This window comes from Enoplosus armatus, chromosome 19, assembly GCF_043641665.1.
Source record: "Enoplosus armatus isolate fEnoArm2 chromosome 19, fEnoArm2.hap1, whole genome shotgun sequence".
In the NCBI taxonomy this organism is placed as follows: Eukaryota; Metazoa; Chordata; class Actinopteri; order Centrarchiformes; family Enoplosidae; genus Enoplosus; species Enoplosus armatus.
This window is the reverse complement of record NC_092198.1, coordinates 5,509,103-5,529,794: the sequence shown is the minus strand read 5'-3', so window position 1 is coordinate 5,529,794 and position 20,692 is coordinate 5,509,103. Positions and strand designations below refer to the sequence as shown.

The following is a 20,692-nucleotide window of genomic DNA, read 5'->3' as shown; positions in this document are numbered from 1 at the left end:
GTACCAGTGAAGAAGGGGTGGTGCTTGAAGTCCTCAATGCCGTTCTGGCCTAATCTGTGCTCTCGACTGCAGATGAGCCGACGAATCAAATCCTTTGCATCCTCTGACACGTCAGTTATCTGCTGCGGGAACTGGAACCGCTCCTGCGCAACAGGCGATGGTATGCATTAGAGGCGACAGATTACAGCACAGATTCATTGTTATTTGTACAGACTGTAAATCAACTTCAAACTCTGTATACTCACCTTGTGGTTCATGATCTTCCCATAGGTTTCCACCAGGGACTCTGCATAGAAAGGAGTCTCGCCGTACAGCATTTCATACATGCAGACGCCCAGGGACCACCAGTCGCACTCGGGTCCATACTTGCCTTTCCCATCTTCCATAGCCTGGAGGATCTCTGGGGAGATGTAGTCTGGAGTCCCCACCGCCACGGAAGACTGGACCTAGCAGAGGGACAAAACTAAACTAACAAGAACTGATCCCCCGAAACAATCCTTGGAGACAAAATCTCACATAAAAAGAAGCACAGAGCTGAAAGTACTCAGATTCAGCCTGCATGCTAATGAAAGTAACGATGATGATGAGTTACAGGCTTAAGTCTTGGAAACGCACAAGATGAATACCACCGCTACAGCAAACAACCAAACAAAGAGCATATTGAACTTTCAGACCCCCACTACAGGATGAATTCCCTCGTCTACACAGTTTTTTTGGAGCTCTGTTTTGACTTATTTCAAAGCTATTTTGAGAATGCACATTTGATTCTTAATCCTGAATTCAAATCAAAGCAGCAAATTAGTCAGTTTCTTAAATGTAAAATGTAAAAATAAGAATTTTACTAGTTCCACAAGTTCCATAGCGGAAGAGAAAAAGCAGATGTTGGAATTTGGATCCATCACATGTTGGCATCATCTCTCTTTATTTTTCAGGAAGTTGAAATACACGGTTATCGTGATTCAAAGCTTCAATCTAGACGTTTTAGTCTAAGACGATGTTCCAAGAAGTGTGCAACAATACCTGCATTTATTTTTTCAAGCGCTCATATAACCTCATCTCTATATTAACATTGGAGAAACAAACTCAGGCACCGCTTTGATCATCTATCTCTTCCTGTCACTTTTCTTTTACATAACACCTGAGGGGAATGTTTTCTTTTTCCTTCTTTCTTTCTTTTTTTGCTAGGAGAATTGTCTGAATCACAAACTGCAGGCACAGCCAAGCCGCTGAACCACACACACTCCTCCTGGGAGACCCCTGGGGGTTGACAAGGAGGTCAGTAAAGCTCTGGTATGTTTGCTTTGGACCGGAGGAGGCATCAGCAGCAGTGTGGTAAAAACTCACCGTCCCGTCCTCCATGAGTTTGAGGCAGGAGCCGAAGTCGGCCAGGCGGATGTGGCCGTTCATATCCAACAGAATGTTGTCGGGCTTAATGTCCCTGAAAGAAGACGAGAGAAAAAAGGCAAGGGGTGGGGGGGGGTGAGACAAGTTGAGCAAGCGATTCCTCAGAGTAGACTAGAACAAGACATTCTTCCAAACAAAACAATACCTATAGGACATTCAAAACACACACACACACAAGCCTGATCTCATATTACGGTGCAATTATCATCTAATTAAATTACATGACCTGGGGAAATTCAACTGTCTTAACTTGCTTGTGAAGCTAGTGTGCAATAATTCAGATATATTTGCGATTCAATTAAGTGTAATTTCCCCTTGCTCATTTATCAGCAGCGTGACAACTCTAAATTGACCAAAAGAAAGAATATACACAACAATAGTTCCACTTGTGTTGTTGGGAATTAGCTGTACAGAAAGTGTGTGTGTGAGCGAGACACAGCTTTTAAAAACACACCCAAACATGCAATCTGCTTGAGGAAATATGCAACACACAAACACACTCCCACTCTCAAAAAAAAGACCCTGTGTCCTAAACAGACACACTCCCCTGTTCACTTTTCCAACAATATTTGTGTTTGTGAACAGAGACAGACTTGGTGGGTCGTGGGGGGGTTACTGACAACACATTCTTTCACAGATGTGTACACGGTGGACACTGGAGAATTTCTTCTCAACCTGCATCTGTTCTGCATTACTACTGCTGATGATATGTTTATAATATAGATACAGACTGTGGCTTGATTCCAGTTGGTAGGATTCATCGCTACACAGAACTTTTCTGTCTATCAGCGACACCAGCTGGACCATCTCAATATTCACCAGCTACTTTCGCTATTTAACTAGCAAACTAGGTTTTTAGTGGAAGTGCAGAAAAGCGATGGTAACTTAAACTTCTGGGTGCCCACAAACTATTAGGAATGTCTCCTCAAGGGAATAAGGTGCAGGAGATCTTTATGTTTAACAGGTGGTCGCTGACAGGTGGTTTGTGCTGGGCTGCTGGTGCTATTGTCTTACAATGCAGTGTAAGTGTGCTAATGTAGATCCCAGGCCTGGTCTACTTCAGTCTCTAAGGCCATGGTGAGTGATTTTTAGCTTGTGTTTGTTGACAAGTTTCAGTAACAATTCATTTGCTTCATGTTTCATGTGTGACCTTCAGGTGTCAGTGTTAATAATTTGAATTATGTGTGTATTTGGTTGAAATCCATCATAAAAAACATACTAAATAACCCCAATGACTGCTGGCCTGGACTGGCATGAAGCAGGGATGTCACTGTATCCCACCATCATGGCTAAATATAGCCTCCGTCCTTGTCTGACCATTCCAGTGATTTCCCTTGAGGGCAGACCCTGTCGAGCCCTGTGTCTGAGGCCCCCTTATCAACACAGTGAACCACGACACGGCTCAATACACATGACATGGAGGGCACATAAAAGCTTTTTCAAGTAGTGTCAAAAGCACACATACACACAGTACATGCAGAAACACACAAAGGACACTGGTAACGTCAGTTTAAACACTCAATGTCACAGGTTACAGAACTGAGCTGGTGCTATTTTTGGGCAGTGATGTGAGCATGACTCTGCTTAATATAAAGTCACATATCCACCAAACACTTTCGGTATAGTACCCATGAAACCTGTACCTACATGTACCTGAACTCTAGATCCGTTTCAACAGCAGACGGTGCTCTTAAATGTAGGCAGGCTTTTTGCCACATGGTAATAGCCGTGTCAACCACGCAAGTAGTGCGACATCATATCTAACGTGACACAGTAAACAAAAGGAATTCAATAAAAATAATTTGCGTTGAGTGTTTAAAGTCTCTGTTGCAGTCGATGGAACATTTACAAATGACTGGTTTGTGCATTGAGTCCTTTACATTACAGTGTGCATTTTCAGATTTGATGTCAAACAGACCTGAAATAAGAGCTGTATCTAATAAAAGTTACTCTGTGGTCACAAACAAATTCCAGGGCCTTCTGATATCAAATGACAATATCCAAATAATCAAGTTTTTCAAGATAACAAGTAGGAGCTAATCAGTTAAAGCTCATAAAATTCCCACATTCCACTTCAAATTTTCCCTAAATTCTTCTTAACTACTCAATAGATACATGAAACTATTGCCCAAGCCTGAGAGATTTTTTTTTCTTTTAATAGCGAGCAGACATAAATTGCCTCTGAAGATGCCTTTGATGTTTCTGTCTTCAGCTACAGATCTCTTCAAAGCCAGATGTGAAAGCCCCTGTCATTTTCCAGTAGTGTTAATAGTCCCATCTCATGGAGCTGGAGCGGGGGCTAGCTATCTCTCTGCCTCACATACGCCACTACAATCACCAACCTATAAAACCATGGAGTAAAGTAATATGTGCACATATGTGGCTTGTATAGACACATAAAAGACAGCTCACTTTTACCAAATCACTGTTTGCGTCAAGTGTTTTTTAAGGATCTTGACTGCTCACAGATGAGTTCCAGATTGGACATCACTTTCCAAAGTGGATAGTGTGTACAGCATTTTGGATGGAAACCACATACTGTACCCAAGTGCATACATTCACGCAACCAGTCTGGAGTAACATGAACTTGGCAGGCACAAACACACATAAACAACTGACGCGATGTATACTCGAGGTCACACTATCAAAGAGAGTTTAAGACTTGGAGACGGGGATTAAGAGGTCTTTTAAAGTCTTTAAGAGGACATTTATCTTGGACTTCTACACTGCTCTGTTATATCTGAACCTTCACCTTAACTTTAACAACTCGAAACCTAGATATAATGGAAGGCCTGAGCAAGAGGACACAAACTTGGGCATAATGACTGGAAAAAAAGATGTGGCTTTCGGCTTGCAGTTGTATAATGTTATAAACAGAACTTAAGGAACATTCTTAACCTTTAGAAGAGCTGTCAATTCTGTTTCCCTAAACTGGAACAACAATAACTTAAAGGTGCCCTGTACAAATATGTACGCGCAGGAGCATGCTGGTGACGCGATACACTTTTACTGCCAATAGTTTCACACTATGCCTCTGACCTTTAGGTGGTGGTAATGTGCCAAGAAACACAGAAATACACCAGCAAAGACAAGGGAGAAGAAGACTGAAAAAAAAACTTTCAATAAATCAGCTTTGCAAATGTTTCATGAGGAAGGAAATGCACATTTGCTATTCCACAAGGATACATTCAGTGTTTTGGTGAGAAACACTGAATGTTAAAACTTTGTTTACAAGAAAACTCCACAGAGGGCCTTTAAATGGCAAATCTATCAAAAGCTATCAAAGCCATCACAGTTGAAATTTCTTGATGAATATCACCCTTTAAATAGGGAGTATGGTATACACCTTAAGTAAAATTGAATAATAAGTTTAACTTTCACAGCAGAAATCCAACATGACAGTAACATTTTTCAGTTGGTGGATATAATTTCTAACGTCTTGAATAAATTTGTACCCACTTCACACAAGACTGTGTGATCACCGGTGTGGCTATCTATCACCCTTACAGGCACACAACCTCTGCACACCTGGATTACCTTGACGGGAAGTATAGACCTTACAAATCATGAATGATCCCTGTAACACTTGGACTAGACTGTGAACATGTGAATCTGGGGGGGGTATGTAAATACTCAGGTGCTTCAATTGCTGGAAGGCCTTAATCTGCTCCAGAGACTTCTGGTCTGCCAAAAAGCAGACAGCATGAGTTGACCCTTGCCTGTCCATGTGTGTGCGTAAATGTGTGTGGCAGACAAACAGCACAGTGGGGGTAAGGGAGGGGGGTATTGGTGCTGCCACTGATAAACCATTTAGTACTCAGCAAAGCCCCCGTCTGCCCACTCCCCTCTCTTCCTCTCTCTTAGCAGAAATTGTCTCTCTACCACCCTCCTCCTTTCCCAAATCTCCCTGACCTCTCTTTCTCTCTCAGACATCAAAAGTCAACATTACTTGTTATTATCTTTTCTTTAACGGTCTGTCTCACTCTGGCTGGTGAGCCCCCTGATGGTCAGCTAACACCACTGGAGGCCAACAGCACAAGAGCTGACTCACATTTGGCCTTCCACACATGAACAAACCTAGAGAGGTGGTGGTGCTAAGCTCGTGCTAGGCTACGCTAGTTAGCATAGCTAATTGGGCTACTGTGTCACAGGGCTCCTGCAGTCTTAAGGAGCAGTGCAGAGACGAGAATAGAGGGAGGTAATCTCTTATAAGACCACAGCATCCATCTGTGAGGGCCATCTGGACACCACCTCACAATACACACACAAACACACACACACACACACACACACACACACACACAATGTGGCCTGCAGCAACACAGGTCCACATGTCTCTAGCCACGCATTTGATAACTAATGCTTCAAAGAACTGCTGCTTGTGTGACTTCTGGCATCACTTGGTCCTGACACACACACACTTATCACAGGCTCACTATTAAAATATTTTTCCATAAGTGTCCATTTAAATCAAATTGGAAAATACCTCTAACATCCAAGAAGTCATTTATACAGTATATATACAGTTATCAATGTGAATGAAGCTCTTTGATAAATGATGGTTAAGTGTGTGTGTGTATGTGTTTGTAAGAGAAGAAGAGGGAGCCCTGCTCTCTCTTAGATCACTGGGCTGTGGAGAGACACATGGCCCTGATCAATAATAAAACAAAGAGTGCAATCAATGGGAAAAAAACACACACACCATCGCACACACATACACCCAATTACACAGCACTCTACAGTAGTAAGACCCCACTCAGAACAGATGTTAACTGTCACACCTTCGCATAACATCTTATTTCATGTGAGTGTGTGTCATCTGTCTTCCTCTTCTGCATGATCACAACAAATCTCCCCTGTCTATCAACACACACACACACACACCGCTGTCCTTCATGAACCAACCCCCACCTCAACTCTCACTCTATCAGGCACTGTCACACACACACACACACACACACACACACACACACACACACACACACACACACACACACACACACACACACACACACACACACACACACACACACACACACACACACACACACCACACACACTCCCGTGGCAGGCAGATGTGGTGCTAGGCAGCACAAAGCCATGCTGAGATGGCCTATTGAAACGTTTGTCAGGCCCCTCTGGGAGGCCACGCAGATCACTGACCACTGAATAAATGAACACACCGACACACACACCGACACACACACACACACACACACACACACTCCCTTTGCGTCCGACTCTAACACACGCTGCCTCCCGTGGGACTCGGCCGAGGGGGACAGAAGGCTGACCTCAAGGCTCTTTGCTCTTCATTTCTTTCATCTGGGCTCTTTTCAACTTCATCAGTGTCCACAGGACTGCAACTATTAATTTTAAATGGGCCGACATTGTGGCAAGGTCAACTATTCAAAAGAAAAAGCACACATTATGAGCTGTGCCATAATTTAGACTACAGGCTAATAACCTTATTAGTACAAATAATATAAGTTAGGGTTGGGCAATATGGTGACATATACCATGAGACTATATACATTTTCTACACTTTGCCATACTGTTTCTACCAAGGTAGCCATTCCTTTAATATATTTATTAATAATAATTAATATCATAATTTCTAGTAAAAACACAGACAATGGAGTGCCACATATGTAGACACATAACATGCAAACTAAAACAGCCGTTCCAGCCCTACAAAGCAGCAAAAGGCACAAGATGAGGCAGTGATATAAACATATTGAAGCAGCACGTCTTGTGTACCATGTTTGAGTCCTCTAAAAAGCCATGGGTTGTTTGTAGCCTTAATGCTGCTAGGCTACTGAGTGTCTCCATGTTAATGTGCGAGTCCGTTGGAGCTAGTCGGCCCTAAAAGTGTTTAGTTAGCCCAGTCTATCATACAGGAGCTTCTCATGGCTTATGTAGCGTGTTTTGCTGCTACGGAGGAAATACATTTATAGCGAGTAAAAACAGCTGAAACAGTGTGTGTGAGACAGAATCATCTATCACACAGCCAAGAATTTCCAGTGTAACTGAATGTCGTGATGAGGAACTCAAAAAGAAAAAATGCTAACTTCCAGAAAAATACATTCTGACTTCCTCCAGCGAGTGTTTCAATATAATGATGAACAGAATGAATGTCTGCTAACGGCACAGATACGGGATTTATACTGACTACCTTATCATCGGACTGGGAAAACTCTCCTTACAGGACAAGTCTGGCTGATATTGTAGTTGCTATCAAGATGCTGATTCTCTTTGAAATTATAAATGCCAAGTGACTATAGTTTGACATATTTGTGGGTTATTTTCTTGTAATTGGCTTCTATGTGACGTCATGTAAAAGATGTTCCTACTGTCTTTTATTCAAAATAAAAAAAATAAAAAAAAGTATTTTCCCAAAAACAGGTGGTGGAGCTAATATGGTATTTTTAAAAAGGACTGTGCTAATAAATCTCTTGCTGTTTTTAAACTCAGGATCGGGACTTGAAGGTGGGTCACAGTAGCATTAGTAAGAGACCTCAAATTAAAATTGTGATTCCCAAGGGAAAAAGCAGGGAAACCATTGCACTGCAGTTTAGCCACAACCTGCCCATTTATATTCCCGACAGTGGCCTGGTTGTGTGTGTGTGTGTGTGTGTGTGTGTGTGTGTGTGTGTGTGTGTGTGTGTGTGTGTGTGTGTGTTTGGTGTAACTGAAAGTGAGCCATGAATAGAGGGTGGTTGGTTTTCTGTTTAATGGACATCAGAGCCTTTCAATTACAGGGTTAATGCATTGTACTCTAACTTAGTCATGAGAATAGGAAACACACCAAACTCACACATACACACCATCACTGAGATACACACACCCTTATACATGTGCACCCAAACACACACTCATCAGACGGGACCAGCCAGCAGGACACGCCCTCCTCGGGGGACAGGCCTGGCCGTCTCCACCCTCTACAAAGCAAGCTTTCAAATCTCCCACGAGTGTGTGCGAGAAGAGAGAGAGCAAAGGGAGGAGTTGGGGGGTTGGTACATGGGGGGGGGGGTAACAGCACCACACCCCCACCCACACACCTCCCATACCCTATCATTACTGTCCCAAAGCGTCCACAAGGGGACTCAAAGAGAAACAGTGCTGTCCCCTCCTCCCTGTCCCTTTTTCCTTCCATCCACTTCCCCCGTCTCCGCTGCCACCGCCAACCCCAACCCACGGCCCCCAGATAACACCATACAATTAGTGGCTCCCTGCTCTCTTCTCATTCACTCCCTTTCTTTACTTATACATTTATATCTACATCTCTCTATAACTCCGTCGTCTCTCAGTACACGTCTTGCTGTCTGACTTTCCAGTGGCGTTATTAGAGATCAGAGCAACTACGGACACACCCAAAACGTTATCCCACCAAGCCGCCTGGCTTTATCGTTCCCTTTGACTGACCCTCCCTTGTTCCCTATCCATCTCTCATCTTTCCCTCTGTCTATCCGTCCTTCCCTCACCCCTTGAACAAAATTGCTGTGACGAGCCCCCGGCGAAAGCAACGCTGTAATTGTGTTAACATGCCAACGTGACCACTTCCGGTCTGGCAGAGTCTAACTTCCTGCTCCCCAGGGTATCTTCTATTGGCTGAAACATTCTTTTGGCATCTATGTTACAGAAGAAAACGGTTTTAAGTGCCAGGGGGTGTGAGCAGTCTGCTTTTAGGCTGTTTGTTTTTAGTTCAGCGAAATGAGTGAATGAGTGAAAGTGTCTGTAACTGGAAACATATGGAATGAATATCGTGTCATATTTCGAAACTGGAAAAAAAATTTGAAATCAAATTAAAAAGGTTTTGTGAGAGTTTTGAAGGCTTGCATAATGTTTTGATAAAATCGCTGCAAACATTATTTTGTATTTGAGCATTTGCTCTTAACCTATTGCTTGCTCGCTGCTGAAGTACAGTCTAATCACATGTCGTATTGCCAGACCCCTAAGATGGGAACCACTGGACTAAACTACCTGACTGAATATAAAGTAGTTACAAATGGCTCCACCTCGAAAAGCTTCAACAGGATTAGGGTATTATCAATCTAATAAACTCATATATAGTACTATTTCATACAGGGGCCATTTTCTGCAGAACAAATACTTATTTTTGATACATTAAGCCTGCAATAAGAGATTATTTCTTCCACTTTCCTGAAACAAGTTGTGAACACAACATCAACATATCATGGCCTTTTAAGTTCATATAGCAAACATGTCAGAAAACTGTTGCTTATTTACACATCCAACAGTCGAGTAACATCATCCTTCACTTGGAGTCTCGTCTCTTCCCACGTGGCTAATGTCTTTGACTCAGTCCAATACTCACTCTTCTATAGCTCTGTTTTTGGTCTCTATCAGCTCCTGGGGGAAACATCTGGCTCTTTAGCTGCTAAATGCTCCACTGTGTTCACCAGCTCATCTCTAACTATGTCTGTCTGCCATTTGGTGCTGAGCAGGTAGTATACAGTGGGTTTTTAGAGCTTTTTCCCTGAAAACAGCTGCCTGCTGCAGCTGAAAAAGACGCTATGAGAGTGGTGAGAGTGAACCAAAACAGTAAAGTTGAGGGTCGGACAGCTCAATGAGCTGAAAGTCATGATAAAGCTCTGTAAAGCTGAGGGGAGATAAAGATTCAGGGGATAATTCTCTGTAGGTTCATCACTATGAGCGACACCTTTCACATTGTCACATTGTTTTCACTTTTATTATCATAAAAACACAGATTACAGCCGCTTTAAGTACATTTTGCTGATAGTACTTCTGCACTTTTACTTAAGTAGGATTTTGGACATGTTGTATCGATACTTTTAATTAATTAAAAGAATCGGAGTACTTCTTCCAGCACTGCATTTATTTTCTTAAGCACTGACATCCTGCCTTTGAAACACACTCACACAGAAACCTCAAATGGGGAATGTTGTGTGAAATAATAACACACACAGGAACACAAACTAATATATCCTATAATTAGTCAGCGGTATTGACTACCTTCAGTGATGATGACTGAACATGTGCACACACGTGCTCTCCAATATTTTCATTTAGCTGCAGTGGCTCCCCACAGCAGGAAAATTGCCCACGCAGCGAGAATAATGTAAATACACTAAACATCCATCATCAGGACTTATTGCTCAGTCTGTTGCTCTCCAAGACAAATAATTACAGAGACACACATTCACACCTTCGAACAGGCACACACACATTCTGCCTGCACCTCACCTGTGGACGTAGTGTAGCTGGTGAACAGAGTCAATGGCCAGCACCATCTCAGCCAGGTAGAACTTGGCCATCTCCTCTGGCAGCCGGTCCTCAAACTTACTGAGCAGAGTCAGCAGGTCACCGCCCACATAGTAGTCCATGACCAGGTACTAGAGAGAAAAGAGACGGACAGAGAGAAAGAAAATGAAAGATAATTGTCAATGACAGGTACTGGAAATGAACAAAGGTGCAGAACAGAATAACTCACAATAGAAAAGAAATATATCAGTATAGTGTGAAACAGTGAGATGATTTATGTAGAAAACAAAGCAAGAAAGTCACACAAGAAAGTCAAAAATACACAGTCCTCCTTTCCCCCACCCTCCTCTCCCTTTTTTCTCACAGTATCATTACTACAGAGGGGCACTGAGGCAGCGAGCGCCTAAACGCTTCTTAACTTTTGAGGCTTTTCCTAAAAATAGAAGGCTGGACGAGCAGCGGGGTATATTTTTAAAGCCTTGGGGAGTGTCCAGGGTAAAGCATTTGTTGTGAGAATGTGGGAAATGGAATGACAAGCAGTCCTGGCATTTGAACTCAGGGTCACACAGAGAGGACAGACTGTCAGGTTAGAGAGAGAGCGATTGCCTCCAGCAGCCAATGGCAGCGAGGAAGAGCTTGGCCCACAACAAGTCAGCAAGCTCCAAAGTCATTCTTTTGGTCTTTTATATAAACGTTTTTTTGGCCGTGTTAACTTCTGTTGCCCAATTTCCTACAATTCCAAGTCATGTTGTGCTTTTTGTGGCGAGAAGTGAATGTGCTGGTCAGCGTCCAGCAGGTCACCAGCCGATTATGCAGAGGTGGTACTGTTTCCTATAACTGAACCGGCCAGAGAAATGGTGGAAGTGGCAGGTGGCCCTACACAGTAGAAGACTGTGGTTGTTACTTTGGAAAGTACCAACGTTTGAATGTGCTGAGATGTATGAAGTAAGCAGATACATCAGATAAGACAAGGTTAAAAGTTCCCTGAGAAAAATGAAAGAATTTCTGGAAACACACTTTCGGTGGAAAAAAAACAAACACATTTCCTGTTCATGAATATTCAAATATACAAAGAGAAGAAGAAAGAGAGTGTTATATTACCAGATTATTGTCGTCCTGGAAGGCATAGTGCAGGGTGGTGATCCACTGGCAGTCCCCGTTTACCAACACATCCCTCTCCTCCCGAAAACACGCCGTCTAAAGAAAGATGCAGCAAACCTCGTGCTTAAGATTTCGTGCTTAAGAAGCAGTTCAGTCCATATTTATAACTATGTCACACTTACACCACTTTACCTTCTATTTTCCTGAACAAGTCATCAAATTTAATGTTGCAACTTGAGTGACATAAAATATTTAACTAAAGCAGAAGGAACGTAAACTGGGATGGTTTTCTTATGTCCAACATATTTCTATTCAAATTCTGACAAAATAAAACAAGCTCAGCTTTGTTTTTGTAAAAGTCAAACACATGCACACACTGCAAAAAATGTGTGATGTCTCAAAACACACCGTGGCCTCTCTCTGTTCTGCCAGTCCAAAAGAACCAGAATAAAACTCCTCAAGTTACAGTTAACAGTTAACTTCAAATATGGCTGTCTTGGTTCAAAAATACAGTACAAAATAAGAGGAGAAATCTGATTACCGATCATCTTCACGTAAAACAAAGGTTTCATAATAACCAGGTTATTTCAGATTACCTGCCTTGACATGATGATTGTTGTGAAAATGGATCACTTTATGTTATCAATCAACACATCCAATGTTGCACTGCGAATGTCAGTAGTTAAAATACTTGATGTTCTCTGTCTACGACGACAATTACATCCTTAGTGTGCACTGTCTACAGTACATCTGTTGCTCTGCATTGTTTCCCATGTCCAGGCGTTTGCGCCACACACACACACACAGAGCAGGGACCAGTTTTGGCCTGTGACGTATGAGGCATGGAGATTGAAGACCCGGGGGATCAACAGGAATGTCAGACTGTCAGGAAGAAGTCGATGAGAAAAACATGCAGCTCAAGCGGCAACATGCTCTGCATGCATTTATCAAAAAGGCCTGATTCGAGTGTGGATGAATGAGGGTTGTGGCTTCTCTTGACAGCAGGCACTCTTTTTGAGATTAATCATCAGTCTTCATTATTAGTTTGTTTAAAGATCCCCCCCCCCACTAATATTGCTGCAATGGCCCAGTATCCAAAACCAGTACCAGGACTGGCGCACTCCAGCAAAAGCTTTTTAAAGCCAGCGGGTTGATGCTCACCTCAGCTCGCTTCAGCATCTCCCACTTGTTGAGAATCTTCATGGCGAATACCTTGTCGGTGTTTCTCACTTTCACGACTGCAACCTGCAAGAAGGAAAGAAGAGTCGGAGTGTTAAAAAGTTGTTCATTTAATTATTTGTGTGTTGTTTGAATACCAGACAGATTTAATATCTTAACCCTGAAGCAACAGGAAAAAGAACAAATGCAAGAACTGCACAATGATAATTAATTCCTTAACTAATTAATTAACTCCTTATGGCCTAATGATAAATTTATCTTACGAAATGATAATGATTACAATTTTAGCCATCATTTTCCTTCTTACATTGTGTTGTGGCAGAACAATAAAAGAACAAGTTAAAGTTGAAAAGGAAGAGGAAAAGAGAGGATGATCGAAGGACAGGAGGGGGCAAAATGAGATAGAAGGAGGGAGAGGAGGAGGTGAAGAAAAGGAGAGAATGTAGAGAACAAGGGAGGGCGGAGTGGAGCCAAGGAGAAGGGAAGGGAAAAGCAGGGGCAGGAAGTGATCATAGATACTAAAGTGCTGACCTAAAAGGCCAACAGATGCACTCCACCTGGACCCACACTCACACTCTTTACACTCACACACAGCTGGGCACTTAAACTGCAGACTTTGCTAGTAGGAAGCATGAATCATGTTTAAGTTTGAAAGAAAAAGAACACTCCTCTAATCGCTGTGTCCAATGATTTGTAAATGGGCACAAATCAATAGTGAATGGACAGATTTATGCAGATGTGATGTTTGGAAGTCTCTGATCATCACAGATTATTGATGTGGTCTTCACTATTAAAAATAACAAACATACCACCTAACATTATTTAAATTCCCAGATATATTCCTCCATCATTTTAGATCATGAACACACACAAAAACAAATGACATACAGTTGTCATCGCACTCCATACATTGAACACCTTTAAACTCTGAATAACGAGGCCCTGCACTGTCCAGCTTTTCTACTACAATCTCACACACTAAATCCGATATCTAAACCAAATCAGCCCCCATGAGTGAGCGATGCAATGGGTTTGAAAAGTAAATAAAACAGCGACACGTGTTAGCCTGCCAGCTCACCTTCACCACCTTACACTGCTCAGCTTTTCACACTCTCCCATTGTGTTTCTCATAACCCTCTCGTGCCGCCTTAGCAACATAACATGTGCCAGCTTTCTCTTCGCTGATAATTGCTGAACGTTACCGTGACATAACTTCCCCCCCGCTCTGGCTTCATATTTTGCCAAAAAAGGAGCTGCACAAGCTGCTGTGACAAACCACTGCGAGCTGACAGGCAAAGCACACGTCCATGCAAACTTAACAATAATGGCTGATTTCTCTTAGCCTTCTTTATAATTTTCTGATACTCTATTAATTCAAAATATGCATAAATGGATATAAAATACATGCAAATAAACAGACAGACAGGAATCCATAAGTGCGCACACACACACACACACACACACACACACACGGATGAGCAGTGAAACAAACACAGACACCCTATGCAACAGAGGGGGTCTGTAGTCTATTAAATGAGCCGGGGAATGCTGCTAATGCAATACAATGATAACATTCCTGCAGTGTTTGGATTTCCCCTAGTGATCCCTCACCAGAGAAGAGGAGGAACGGAGGAGGAAGAGAGGAGGACATGGGGAGGGGGGTGCACTGTTCTTGGCAACGCCTTGCTGTTTTTGTCCTTTTGCTCCATCTCTCCCTTTCTTCTCTCCACTGTTCCTTCCTTTATCACGTCCACCCTGTCACGCCTGGTGTCCACCGCAGGGCCCAGGAAATGTACTGTAGGTGTTTTCTACTTTGTGATTTGTTAGCTGAGAGTGTCAACTGAGTCTTTAAATGTGGTTTTATCAGTTTGGACGGGCATGAAACAATCCACAGCAGTTAATCTAATTATTCCTCAGCCAATATACTTTTTAAAGTGGCAAAGAAAGACTGAAAATACACCGGTTATCTGCCAAAATGGCCACAGAACTGACAGACTTAACAACCAAGGCCATATTTACAAGCATTTGGCTGCTGACTAGTGTTTTGACCCAATGCAACAACCAGTACAACAATGTAACACTGGCTGATGGCCCATGACATACATCTTAAGCAAGGCAAGCCGTTGAGAGCAGAACCTCTAACCCTGGCACAAACACTTTCCACTGAGCTCCACCAGACTGAGCATCATTTGGCCCGTTTGTGTCGGTGAAGAGGCAACTGAGTCCTAATGGGAGCATTCTCAGAGGCAGGAGGCCAGTACACACACTGGTCCATTCATCAGATGAGCTCCACAACGTCACACACCCGCACCATTTCTCTGCCCACTGCCGACAATGGGAGGATGAAATCAAAACATCCTGCACTCAAGCTCTCTCGCCTCCCTTTCTGACTCTCTAGCATGTATTTCTTTACTTTGTTTTCCTGCGTCTGTCTCTGTCTCCATCTGTGTCTTTTCAACTCTGTTCCTATCTCCAGTTTTCTTAAAAATCTCCTTACTTGTGATGACAAAAAGAAAAAGAAAAAAATCATACCCCTTTATACTTTTCAGGAGGCCTTCCCAAAATACACATTTTCCATGTTTGCTTGGTCTGACCTCAGGTCACAGGGCTGTCATTACAGCCCTCCATCTAGAATATAGTATGACTTCCTAACTTTGTGATGCCAACAGCCACAAAGGCAAATTGGCAAAGGTGCTTGTTGGTTTGCCGCACAGGTGCCTTAAGGTAGCAGCACTTACAGACTTGCAGAAGAATGTGTTGTGATGCTGCTGCTGAGAACATTGCCTAGGGTACATATGTCTGTATATTCAGTGCCTTTTAACTTCTGTTTATTTTATGAACGTATAACAGAAAATGACACACCTTGTTTATAGTTCCCGATTAGCACAGTAATTTAAACGAGTGCAAAGTCCTGCTTTAATATTTAAAATGAGCAAAGGAAAGAGCTAGTCCTGTGCTAGTGGTGGCCAATTGCAGACAATGGTGAAATGGGGCACACTATCAAAAGCCGTGCAAAAATTTCAACAACTTCGACCCTGAGCCAGCATGACATCTAGCTTTGGTCACAAGTCCCTCATTCCACCAGAGTTCTTTTACATACTGCTACATTTCCACATTTCTGTGTGCTACACCATTACATTCACGTTACAACACGCTTTTTAATCAGGTGACTTTAAGAGTGGAGCCATGAGACAATCATGATGTCTCTCAAGCTAATTCAATTTGATCTGTCATGTAAAACTTGCACTAGCGCAGCTGATTTAGGGAAAAGAGGCACTGGAATGTCACCACAAGGTAGCACCAGACACACAGACACACAGACACACATAAACATGCACATACCAGCACTCCTTGCAAGTGGCTCAAGTGAGCACGTTAGTATTTTGTGGCAGTACCACAGCTACACGCTGGCAGGCGTGTCCAAATCTATATCCATCAATCTATCACGTTCTTTATTTCTCTCTGTCTCTATCCGCCTATCAGAGGTTAGGGTTTTTTCTAAAAGGAACTCAGGAATTCACAAACTTGTTTGTACAGATGTGGAATAACAGTTTCAGAGATGAAATACTTGGAAGTGCGTAGCATGGCTCAAGATGATCAATTCAGCGCTGAAACCCCGCATTTTATGATAATCGATCCATCTGATAATCTAATCTGTCAGTGTGAAGATGCAAGGTTTTTGCAGGACACTGACATTATGTAAGAGTCTTGGCTGAGGACCACACTACCTGTCCCTCCAACATTCCCCAGCTTTGACATCATTACCTGAAACCCAGTGACAAAAGTATTCCAACCTCCCAACAGGCGCACAGACAGGCAAAAACTAAACAAACAACTACATGTAAATGCACACTGGATGGTTTCACTGGCACTCTAATTCATTTATTGTTCACGGGTTAAGTGTGAAAGAAGTATTTGAACATTTTGTTCAAGCAGCAAGTAGAGTCATGCTCATGCAGCGGACCAATACTACGTACTGCTGCTGGAATGCAGCAGAAAGTAATCTACTATCAAACACAACAACACTCTTGCCTTTTATAACTCAGGTATTAAGGTATAAGGGTACAAAAGAATATAGCCTTTTACTGGAAGGTATTACTCAAAAATCTAACTGCAAAATCTTGGCCTCAAGGAATCGGATTTGGAGATGTGTCCTGTCAAAACAGACAGGTACACACAAAAAAAACATACGCTGCAGATGATGCATCTATAAAGGAAATGCTCCAAACTAACCTAGAACACCTGTTTCTTGCACAAAAGAGAAAAAAGGGGAAAACCAAATTGCAGGTTCTCAGCCTGTACGGTAATGGATTGCTGCATGGTTAAGTTGAGTGTGAAAACCAGAAGGTACATTACCTCTCCAAAGGCTCCTCGTCCAATCACTTTAAGGATCTCAAAGTCTTCCTTGTGCAGGCGCATCTGCTTCACTTTGGAAGTGAAGGGTTTAGCTGTAGAGAGAAGAAAGACAGACGAAAGGACTTTAAGTAAAGAGGACCGATGGTGTTTTTAAACTACATCTTCAGAACACAAAAGTAGGAGTCACTGAATGAATTGCAGAATAAGAAAAGCATATTTTTAGGATATATATGATATTAGGGTTATATTTAAAAAAGTGAGGAGATTGTTGACGACAGGATGAGATGCGTCAGGATCGGTATGATTCCGCTCAGCAGGTGAATGATCGATCACATCACATGTTGGCTTAGCAGTTAATCAAAGAAGCACAAAACACCCCAATCGTCACACTCAGGTGTTGATGTGTGAGAGAGAAAAAAAACCATACCGCTGCACTACAGCTCAGACACCAGGCTGAAGTTAGTTTGAAAATCACCAGTTGGATACATGTTTTACAAAATATAGCATCGAGTTGAAGTATGTTTAATGTGCGTATTGACCAACTGGACTTTATCAATGGCTGTGATCAGACAGGAGACATGGCCAGATGGAAAGGTTCAGACATTTTCTCACCCAAAATTAGAAAATGTACCCTTGTATACAACCCAGACTTATAGAAATATACCTGTGCTAGTCATATGGTAACCCACTAGGGACCCACAATATTCACATAACTCTAATAAATGTACTTTATCAAAGTGTTAGTGACCACCTGGACCTCTCTGTAGCGCATGACACCGGACACAGAGAGGCTGAATGATAAAGCTAGCTATTGTTAGGCCTGCAGTCGTGGTTCCTGGTGGAAAAATGGACCCGTGGGGGGATCTGCAAGAGTCGCCAGCGTTCTCTCACAAAGCTACACAGATTCCATCTATGGCTGACAAAGTCAGCATTTCCCTCATTTGTGGAGAGCTATTCAACCACTTCCTGGTTTACATGATCCTAGCATGCCAAGGATAACCTGGATTGGCTTGCAAGTTCACTAAGGTCAGCATACTGGTCACATTGATATACTGATTTTTGATAACATAGAGAGGTATAATAACTTTTATTTTGAAAGCCTCTCTATATTTAAGCAGCACTTCAGTGCTTTTTAACAACAACATTTGCTCAGTTTAACATTATTAGACAAGACAGACAGGCAAGCAATCACATACAAATACACTTCTATGTTTGACTTTTACCTACAGTAGCTCTTTTGGTTAACAAAAGACAAAATCTCCATTTACTATACAAACACATTTTTTGTTTTTGGCTGCGGCTTCTGTGTGTGTATGTGTGTGCACATGTGTGCGTGGGAGCTGACCACCGGCCAAGTTGACACTCTGGCCCGTCTGCTATCCCTCACTGGCAAAACATCATGCTAAACTCATCTGGTTGCCATGACTTTACAGAAGCTCCAGTGTTGAGGAGAAGGACATTCGCCCACTGTGAAACAGAGAAATGCCTGCCGAAATAAAACAATTGGGTCACTCATGGATCAACAACCTCACGCTCTCACACTCCCTCCTGACTCCCCTGACAGCTGGCCTGGCCTGCCATGACCGCAGGGAAGAGGGAAAGCAGGGGCCAGTGCATTTACTAAAGACCATGTACACACATAAATACACAAGCAACCCAGCCATTGCACTATGTAAGGCTGGGAACACCTGATGTGGGAAAAGTGTTTAGTCATTTCATTAATTTTCCTGCAGACCAGCTGCAGAGCAAGTAGACCAGAAACATTAAAACTGCACAGTGGTGGATCAACCCTTTTATATTTGGGAGTGTGATACAGCTTCAGGCAATTGGCCAGGACATCGCCACAAGTCTGCAAAAATGATACCAAGGCTGTGACAAAGTCTTCCTCACAAAGTGTTCTTGTGCATCCTTGCTTCCCTTCATTCATGCATTATCTAACAGCTCCAACAAAAACACAAAGTCTAGGACAGAGAATGATACATGGCATGCTGACCTGGAAAGGCCAAAGATTCACTGCTAGAAATAACGTATCACATCCAAACAGCAGTCAGGACTATGGTGCAGATAGTTGGCTGGCAAAATACACTCTAAATTGAAATTACTGCACAACGTCAACCACAAAACCCATCTAAATCTATCTATTAGGCAATGTAAAGATAATACCTAGCAACTAAATCCCTTTGAATTCATATGAATTCATGTATCAAAGCCACACAACTATCAAACAAGAGATTCAATCTATCCAATACGGCTGTTCTTCACTATTTAAGCACAGATTCTCCTAAGATGTGCGCGTACATAGCTTCAGAGTGAAGAGCAAATCTTTACATTCAAATGACTTGGTCATGCACAACCAAAAAAAACCTATAGCACATACTGGGTTCTTACATTTCACTTCAGCTAATGTGTAAATAATAAAACCATTTATGAGCGTTGTGACGCAAGTGTGAAATTCATCTGATTTTCATCATGAGCATTGTCACAAGTATTTTTTATCTATCGTTAATGGCCAAAATGTCTTAAATATGATGACAAAGCCTCGCTAAGCTAACTGCATTATAAGATCTATAGAGATCTTTCATTGTGGAAAGCCATATCAATAAATGCTACTGTCTAATAGTAATTCAGCACTGTACTATCCCCCTCCCTATCAACACAAAGGCCATTATCTGGCCCTACAGGGTTACATTAACCGATGTAGACTACTCTACATTTTAGAGCACATCTTTGGACACTGCTGGTGCTTCCCATTCAGCTGTCATCCTGATTCAAAAGTGTTTATACTCATTGTCTTCAACAACAAAAGGCCAGTGCAGTTGGGAAGACATCTCTCGGTAATCTTAATTTCCTTGCTTCGTCACCCTGTCTTCTTCATCTAAACTGATCTGACAAGGTAGGATTGGTCACTGGTAGTTTTAAACTACACAGCTAAAGCATAACATACGTGTATCTGATTCCCCTCTGGTTTAACTAGACTCAGGGCTAACAGGGTGGTAGGGCAGAAAGTAGGGGAGGGGGGCAGAGTCGGGCTAGCTGAGAGGGAGAAAACACTGATTAGTAGCTGCATGCTGACTCAGGAGCTCCACTAAACCAGCCACATGAGAAATGTCTTTCATCTCTGAGCCAGGAGCCCAAAGGCCCTGTCCACAACAAAGCACACATACAAACATGGACACATACAAATATGTGTGCACACACACACACACACACACACACACACACACACACACACACACACACACACACACACACACAGCTAGATCTAGTTCCCCAGATCTACATCTGACACATAATTGGTGACTATGTCTTGCTCCGGTCTTTGTAGAAATACCACGGCCAAACAGATTATACAAATTGCTTTTCTGGAGAAAATCATTGGCCATCACTCCAACAGCAGGTGGTTTAT

General features: G+C 42.5%; 1 protein-coding gene across 9 annotated transcripts in view; it reads right to left on the bottom strand.

Moving 5' to 3' along the window:
* cdc42bpab (CDC42 binding protein kinase alpha (DMPK-like) b) overlaps positions 1-20,692 on the bottom strand; it is a 65,359-nt gene that overhangs the window by 23,480 nt on the left and 21,187 nt on the right. For all 9 annotated transcript variants that reach the window (XM_070926415.1, XM_070926412.1, XM_070926413.1 and 6 more), the window contains exons 2-8: positions 17,287-17,378; positions 12,913-12,996; positions 11,752-11,847; positions 10,633-10,781; positions 1,345-1,438; positions 246-446; positions 5-143 (exon numbers count right to left, since the gene is read on the bottom strand). In XM_070926415.1, the coding sequence (XP_070782516.1) occupies positions 5-143; positions 246-446; positions 1,345-1,438; positions 10,633-10,781; positions 11,752-11,847; positions 12,913-12,996; positions 17,287-17,378 (855 nt within the window). The remainder of the gene's footprint in view (positions 1-4; positions 144-245; positions 447-1,344; positions 1,439-10,632; positions 10,782-11,751; positions 11,848-12,912; positions 12,997-17,286; positions 17,379-20,692) is intronic.